Below are 8,786 nucleotides of genomic sequence, written 5' to 3'. Positions count from 1 at the left end.
CTCCGCTTAAAATAAATGTCTTTTAAAATGTTTATAATAAGGTGGTGAATAAAAAAAGTTTTCACCAAAGCTCAAACACGTATATTTAACACTTACAGAACAAAGTACACGCTCATATTTGCGATAAACAATTAAACGAAGAAAGATCCGACGCTTAATACGTTCAACAAAATTATCCGACAATCTTACATAGTGTTTTAACGCTAACGACTCGCATTTGACTGCTGCAGGAAGATTTTCTCTCGCCTCGCCCGACTTTACCTCTCGCTCGCCTCATTTCTTTCTCTCTCGATTTCTCCGAATCTATTCTATTCTTTCTTATCTCGCCTCGACAAAAATCTTCTCGACTAGCTTTATTTAACTCGACACGGCTATTCTAGCTCTCTTTATATTCGTCTGTTCGCCTTTTTCTCATGTCGATTCTTTGTGTTATCCGTTTTTATATAAATTTCCCGCTTTCGCTTGCTGCTCCTGGTACCTCGATTACGCCGGAGTGTCGTGAGCGCAGGCGGTGCTGCTATATGGTCTGTTCTTTGTAGCTGCACTGTTGAACTGGTGCAATAAGTTAAAGTGAGACAAATATAGGTTTTCTCACTCTAGCTTATTGCACCAGTTCAGCAGTGCAGCTACAAAGAACAGACCAATAGACATAGGAATATAGTTCAGTTCAGTTCAGTTCAATATATGGCTCCGGACTGCATTCAGCAACGTCTGTACGCCATTTCTTAGCAGTACGAAGTAGAAAGAAAAACAGGGACGATGCGTACGCAGTCCCCACGATCAAAAAATATGCGTAGTTACAAGAACAACATCCAGCCGCCATGGAGGCGAACACTTTCCTTAGATAGGAATATAGGGACAGAGCATATAGTTACGGGGGGATAACCATTGTGGGACGGTGCGACAAGGTAAACTGCCTAAATCTAATTGGTGGTTGTGCCGTGTGTAAGTATTTGATACATACATAGATGTGTATGAAGTTTTGTGTGAGTGAAATTATGAAAAAAAAGACACATGCATAACCTCTGCAAAATACTGTCAGTGCAAATAGTTCTTATCATTTTGTTACATTTACTATTTGCCAGTGATAGCCAAGTCGTTGCATCACATGCTCTGAATATGCGCACTATTGTAGCCAATGAAACTTAGGCACAGTCGCCCCCGCATTTCAGCACAACTCCCCTCGCCTATCTTACGGGCTTATGCTCTGTCTCTATATTCCCATGTCTATGGGTGCTGCCCGCTGCTGCAGGCTAATCTAAAGCCAGCGGCACACGATGCTTGTTTTCGTGCTGGATTGCTTGCTGGATGAAAATACTGCGTTCTGATTGGTTCTGATTTCCGAAGATGGATGGAAATGCACCAATCAGAACGCAGTATTTTCATCCAGCAAGCAATCCAGCACGAAAACAAGCACCGTGTGCCGCTGGCTTAAAGATCTCTAGCTAGAGAAGGAAGCGCGAAGAAAGTGCGCAGTAGGTGGGGACCGCTGGAGGAGAGGTATTTCCCCTAACGCAGCACGATACGGTGCTCCCAGTGTATATTTCAGCGCACGCATCTCATCAGATTTCTATAATAACTCGATAATTATTGCCAATATCACAAAACAATATGGCACTTTTAGGTTAAATTTAATCTGCTTTATGTCTCCATTAATTCCTCGTAACGAATAGGATATCGTATATGAAAGAGGAAGAGAGAACGAGAGAGTGTGTGAGTAAATGCGAAGAGAAGCTATTATTGTCACTTTTTATTATGTTGTATGATTACATTTTATCTTATCTCTACATATATAGGGTGCTAAGTTTCAAACGTAACAGGTAAAAAATCTCGAAAACTATAAAAGATATTAAAAAGAGCTAAAACACGTGTTCCATGGTTTTCGAAGGGGGAAAAGAATGGCATTATCAGTTTTTTAATTGAAGGGCATTTTCTAAGGTCAACTTAATTTTTTAAAATAGAAAGCCCATTTTTTTTATTATATCTTCTTTTTCTGCCAATTAATTTTAACAACTTTTGTCTGAAACATTTTTTTATTTACCTAATATTTTTTGAAATATTTAAGGAAAACTCGGTAACTTTTTCAACTTACGATATCTCGCTAACTGTTCGAAAGAAAAAATAGACCTTTATCGACTTTGGAAATTTCAAAATTATTAAATTAATAAAAGTTAGGGCACTATTATAGTAATATATTCTTGAAAGTAAATAAAGTAAAAAGTTTAATACTATTTTTTCTTTCGACGAATAGTTAGCGAGATATCGTCAGTTAAATGTTGAAAAAGTTACCAAGATTTCCTTAAATATTTCAAAAAATATTAGGCAAATAGAAAAATGTTTCCAATAAAAGTTGTTCAAATTAATTGGTAGCAAAAGAAGATATAATAAAAAATTGGGCTTTCTATTTAAAAAAAATTAAGTTGACCTTCAACTGACCTTGAAAATGCCCTCCAAATAAAAAACTGATAATGCCATTCTTTTTCCCCTTCGAAATCATGGAACACGTGTTTTAGCTTTTTTTAATATCTTTCATAGTTTTCGAGATTTTTTACCTGTTACGTTTGAAATTTAGCACCTTGTATATAATTCAAAAAATTAAATCAAATTATTTAGCAAAAACTTTGTCCTTTTGTTACATGTGTGGTGATATATGTGTGTATATGTACACATATTCCAGTTGTTAGAAACTTCGTAAATGATAATTTCCACTGATTTTTAATGATGACATAAAGTAAAAATATGGTTATATGTAAAAGGTCATATTAGAGAAAAAATAGTAGTAAAAAATATATGTAAAATATAATCATATATCTTGTGATTATGAACGCACGTACGCTCTTGTTACGCTTACGTCTATAAATATTAAGACCTGTTGCTTTTGTAGAAATAATGGCTAGAATCAGAGTGCGTTTCTTCCGGATGGATACCGCGACGTAATTCAGCTTTGTGCCGACGTTTCGCAAACATTGCAGCTCAGATCTCTTAGCCCTGATGATGCAAGCTGCAATTTTGTGAAACATCATCACAAAGCTGAATTATGACGCGGTATTCATCCGGAAGAAACGCACTCTGATTGTATCAATAGCCGCGAAAGTCTAAAAACTAGTAATAATGGCTAGAATTGAAGAAAACGGGGAATTTAACGCAAAAACGTTAATAAAAAAATAAAAGAATACTGTAATTTGTAGTTAAACTATTATACTATATTAAGTATATAACTTAATATAGTATAACTATATTAAGTGTTTAACTTAAAATACTATATCTAGTTAAAATCTATAATATAAAAATATAATGAATAAGTAGATAAGAGATAAAATTAATAAAAATGAATACATAAAGATAGACATAAAAAGAATAAGCCTCAAATAAAGATTAAATATAAAAAAAAGCAATAATTTGGTAAATATGTAATTTCAAATAGTATATTTACGAATTAAAAATTGATACAAAAAATAATTTCTTACAAAGTAAGAATATATGTTTAATAAAAGATAAAATAATTTATAGACTAATGGAATAATTGATATATAACATATTTTAACATAACAAGTTTCTTATAACGAATTACTCCCAACAAAAAATAAAGATTAATCGAATAACTGGAAGGAAAAATAAGATAAATAGTGTTTAATGTTGTCTTGGATTAAAATAGAATATACAGATATATTCAACAAAACATAAAAAGATAAAAATAAAAATAATGTCTTTAAATTGCGTTGGAATTTGTATTATTTTTTCTAACATTTCCTGGAACATGACCTCTTTTGTAGCATCTTATACATATTATATTTATTGCAAAACGTGCAGGTTTAAACGCGATATGTAGTAAACCACAATAATTGCAGTTTACATTTTTAAAAATTTACACTTCCAGTAAAAGTGATTTGTTTTATGGCAGTTGCTACATTCATTCATATAAGCAGGACATTGTCGATAGAAATGACTTTCTCCACAACATTGGCAATTCATTTTAAACTGAGATGGGCATTTGCTCCAATGGTGGTCCATATTACCGCAATTAGTACATTTTTTACCAAAACCGTGACATTTATTTATTTCATGTGTAAAACTGCACATATCACAATTTTTAACTGTATTACCATCAATCTTTTGAGTTTTTATGAAATTTATGTTTTCAGATCTCATCCAAATAAATATATTCAATAATAAATGTATATCAATAATTTCTTGTACAGTTAAAGATTTTGTGTTTAATGAAAACGTGAAATTTGGAATCAAGCTCTTAGCATTATTCGTAAATTTATCAATATCTATTCCTTCCAGAATTTTTTTCTTCACTACCTCATCTATATTGGTTGTATATTTTGATGCCATTACCTAGAAAACAAAATATTGCATCATATGTGATTTTACTTATGAAGAAATGAAGAAAACATTAATGTTCTCTTTTAATAATATTTTATGATGTAAGAAATAGTATAATTTGCAATAAATATTACTAGTTGATAAGAAAATTAATTATCTAGAATTTAAATGAGAAACCTTTAATTGATTTATAAACAAAAAAGTACTTATTGAATATACCTTCAAGTTATTCACATACATATCTATATCTTCATCATTACGTTTCTTCCTGTTTTCAAATTCGCAATAGGAGTCAAATTTGTTAAACAATATATTTATATCTTCTTTTTCATGATCATTGTCAAAAGTAAAAGTTTTGCATATTTCTTGTTCAATTGGACCCACGCGATTCAAAAGCATAATACTCCATTTCTTTTTATTATTTTCTGTTGGATCAATGGATTTCATGTATGTGAGAAATTCATTCTTCCATGAAAACCACATTAATGTAAAATTATCCTTTGTGAGCACTTTTAAGGTATCCTTTGTGACCGCTTTTATTGTAGTAGATGACTGATGTGTGGCTGTAGATTGATGTGTACTTGTAGGCTTCTCACTTTCAGTGTGAACTGTTTTATTTTCGTCTTTAAGGAAAAGAATATTCTTTGCAATATTAAATTGAAGTCAGCTGTACCTTTGCAAATAATTTTACGTGATTTGTTGTATAATTTACAATGTACACTCAATTTGCTTAACTCTGAATTTAAGTGGTTAACTATTACAACTTTTACATATTATTAAATGAATTTTTAATTTGTTTTATGTTTAAATTAGTATTACTTTACTTAATAGTTGATTTAGATCAATAATACAGAATGTCCCAAAAGTCCTAAAATGGTTAAATATCTGGAAAATAAAGCATTTTAGAGAAAAATATTTCATACAAAAGTTTTAGAATTTGTTTCATAATATTTCATGTAAAAGTTATAGAATCAAATAGAATAAAAAAGTCTAGTACCTCCAACTTTTTCTTTTGACAAATAGTTACAGAGACATCGTAAGTTAAATATTAATACAGTTACCAAGTCTTCCTTAAATACCTCGAAAAATATTAAGCAAATAGAAAATTGTTTCAGGCAAAGGTTGTTCAAATTAATTAGTGGAAAAATGACATAATAAAAAAATGGGGGTTTCTATTTAAAAATTTCAAAGTGATCTTTATGTGGCCTTGACAGCATTATTTAAAGTCATATTAATATTGCTGTGCGTCACTTGATATTCTACGACTTTTATACGAAATATTTTTCTTTGGAATGCTTTATTTTCGAGATATTTGGCTGTTCTGGGGCCTTTGGGACACTGTGATAAATCGTTACGATAAATTATTATAAGAATCCTCAGATTCAAATTGCTTACTGATATAATTGTGTAAATAGTTATATGAATCTTGTTGCAGTATTACGATTATACTGGAAAATTGTTACGGTCTTGCTCACCGATTTGCCTGAAACTTCAAAATATGTTTTATTACGAAAATCGCGCATGTGAATGTTCAAATTATCGTTCTTAAGTAAAAAAAAGTTTATAAACTGCTAAGAAGTGATAGTTATGAGGATAGCAAACCTGTCATACCAATGGTGTAAAAAAAATAAAAAAATAGATAAAATAAAAAGATACAATATTCCGAAGTTTCAGGCAAATCGGTTTATAAAGAACTTGTCTTCTTTTTAATTACCTTCGTTTTCTTCTGTGCTGTTAGTAGAACCTATAACATTATTTTAATATTACCGTAATATTCTTTTGATTTTAATTGTTCAATTTTAATTATTTTAATTACTCAAAAGTATGTTTTTTTTTTATAATATTAGATAAATATTTTATACCCATTTGTGCAGAAATCATACACTGTTGTAAGATCTTCCTTTTTTTCTCTCTCAAGGAAAGGGGTGTCAGGTTGTCCCTTTCTAGAAGATTATCGATGCTCAAGGATTGATATCAGGATTCTCGTATAGCTAAGACATAATAGGATGTATCGCACGGCGAAAGGAGTCCAGAAAGGAAATGTATTATATAGCTCAGCTTTTCACCAATAAAATATATTTAAACACGAACACGATTAAACTTATACATAATTCCGATCTCAACGGATTCGTTAATTCGACTAACTTTATTAGCTTTTCTCGATAAGACTCTATTCGACTTAAACCTTTCGACGCTCGACAGAGAATGCTCAACTCTTTCTCTCGACGCTCAACAGAGAATCTCTCCTTTTATTCTCTTTTTTTCGACAAGCTCGTTCTCTCACGAAGATCGACACATGCGCAGTATCATGACTCTAACGCTCATAGCCAATAATCGGTTCTACATACAGTGCAGTTATGAGTCTACACCTTCCACTATTATGTACGAGAACAATTTTGTATTTATTTTATGTTCCTTAAAACCAAAAAGACAGATGATACAAAATAAACTGCACAAACTGCTGCAAGTTTTCCATTACTATCTTCTTCACTTGCACAACGATATTGACGTGCGCAACAATATTAAAGTCATTCTCGCATGAAGTAATTTCTGATAAATAAGATATTAATTATATGACTCATCCCTACATGATTAGTAAATCCCGGAACTCCAAGTTTATCATGTTATTTAACCCTTTCGTGTCTGGTGAGACATACAGGGTATCCCATTTATTTAGCTTGTTATTTAGCTTGAAGGGAGACAAAAGACAGCGATAACATTTTGTTTATAGATGGCGCCACTTTCGAGATATTCACTGATTATCATTTTTCTTAAACGAAAATCCCAGTTTTTTATTATATCATCTTTTTCTACCAGATAATTTAAATAACTTTTGTTTGAAACATTTTTTTATTTGCTTAATATACGTATTTTGAGATATTTAAGGAAAACTTGGTAACTTTTCCAACATTTACCTTACGATATCTCACTAACTATTCGTCGAAAGAAACAATAGTATTAGACTTTTTTACTTTATTTACTATCAAGAATATATTACTATAATAGTGCCCTAACTTTTATGAATTTATCGACCTTTGGAAATTTCAAAATTATTAAATTATTAAATTCAAGCTAAACAACTTTTGTCTTAAGTATTTTTTGATTTAACGCAGTGTTTCTGAGATATTTGAGTGGGTCCTTGAAAAGGACACCTGTATGTGTGGGGCACCCAGTATGTGTCCCAAAATTTTAAAAATTCATACCTCCCACAAAAATAAAGATAGCGACTTCTTCTCGAATTGATTTTAAAGAGGAAAGATAAAACTCTTCACACAAAAATCAACACCCTTGTTAGTTTCATCCTCCAATCTGCATATCTCGTCAAATACTCGTAAAATAGGGTAAAAGTGAAAAAAAAATTTATATTCCACAAAAATTAAGATAGAAAGTTCTTCCTAGAAAGACCTTCATTTTGAAGGTCAATGTAAGGGCTATATGAAACAAAATTACTACTTAATTTCAATATGGCGGACCAAAATGTGAAATTTTTTTGGATTTGAGTGAAACTTATTTTTTAGGGATTTGAAGTCGCTGATAATGAGTCAAGAGTTAAAATTTTCAAATTCAATATAGTCATATCTAATATAGCTGATAAAATGTAAATAAAAAAGGTTGACTCAATATTATTCACATTTCGTGGAATTTTTTGTAGCACGGAATGGGACAGGATGGAACTTTACACGCTATGCATATTAAATTTGTCATTTTTAATTTTGAAATTTTGACTACAGATTCATAATCAGCGATACCAAAAATCTCTGGAATATGAATTTTATTCAAATTAAAAAAAAATTTACATTTTGGTTCGCCATAATGGATTCGCTATTTTGAATTTTGAAATTTTGACTACAGATTCATCATCAGCAACCCTAAAAACTTTTAGTGAGACGTGAATTAGATGCAAATTATTAGATGCAAATTATTCCTAGAAAAAAGTCAGGCACAAAAGGGTTATAGTAAATGTTTCGCAGTAGCCGGACATTTAACGGCGCAATATTACGATTGTTTAATTTTATAAAGGCACATGAAATTTAATGATATAAATATTTCAATTCGTGAAAGCTGAAATATCAAAATTTATTATTAAGAAATGAAAGATATAATAAGTTGCGGAATTAATTAAAAAATAATCAAAATTTCAAAGAGCACGAAAATGTACCAATATTCGAACAATTGTCCTGATACTAAACTTTGTCGACCTAATATCCGGATATAATTATTATGCAAGTAAAATCTTCACGTCCATTAAATTTTCCTTTTATTGACTATTTGAAATTATTTTATATTAGTCATTATTTTGTTTATAAACATTTTATAATATGTTTTGTATAAGATAATAATTATATACTTTATTTTAAATTATAAATTGTTTAGTTAAATTTATTAATTTCTTTTGCGCCTTTTTTTATTAAATTTTCTTTGCTGCTTGTTTTCTTTCTTTTCGATGGTTATTTTCT

The 8,786-nt window shown here is 30.6% G+C and overlaps 1 protein-coding gene across 1 annotated transcript; it reads right to left on the bottom strand.

Annotated features, from left to right (window-relative positions):
- Positions 1 to 3,736: 3,736 nt before the first annotated feature.
- On the bottom strand, positions 3,737 to 6,381 carry LOC105189418 (uncharacterized). Its single transcript, XM_019844311.2, has 4 exons — positions 6,192 to 6,381; positions 6,044 to 6,073; positions 4,549 to 4,952; positions 3,737 to 4,341 (listed from the first exon to the last, which is right to left on the bottom strand). Exons 1-4 carry the CDS (start codon positions 6,208 to 6,210, stop codon positions 3,850 to 3,852), a joined length of 945 nt encoding a protein of 314 aa, XP_019699870.1. The 5' UTR covers positions 6,211 to 6,381; the 3' UTR covers positions 3,737 to 3,849.
- Between the last annotated feature and the right edge of the window lie 2,405 nt (positions 6,382 to 8,786).

This window comes from Harpegnathos saltator, unplaced genomic scaffold, assembly GCF_003227715.2.
Source record: "Harpegnathos saltator strain DR-91 unplaced genomic scaffold, Hsal_v8.6 scaffold573, whole genome shotgun sequence".
NCBI lineage: Eukaryota > Metazoa > Arthropoda > Insecta > Hymenoptera > Formicidae > Harpegnathos > Harpegnathos saltator.
Note: the sequence above shows the minus strand (reverse complement) of the source record. Positions and strands in the feature narration are given on the sequence as shown.

Coding starts and splice junctions, on each gene's coding strand:
- LOC105189418 (XM_019844311.2), bottom strand. Junction 4,953..6,043: donor CAGCACAGAAGAAAACGAAG/GTAATTAAAAAG, acceptor TTTTCCTTAAAG/ACGAAAATAAAACAGTTCAC. Junction 4,342..4,548: donor TGTATGTGAATAACTTGAAG/GTATATTCAATA, acceptor TTTGTTTTCTAG/GTAATGGCATCAAAATATAC.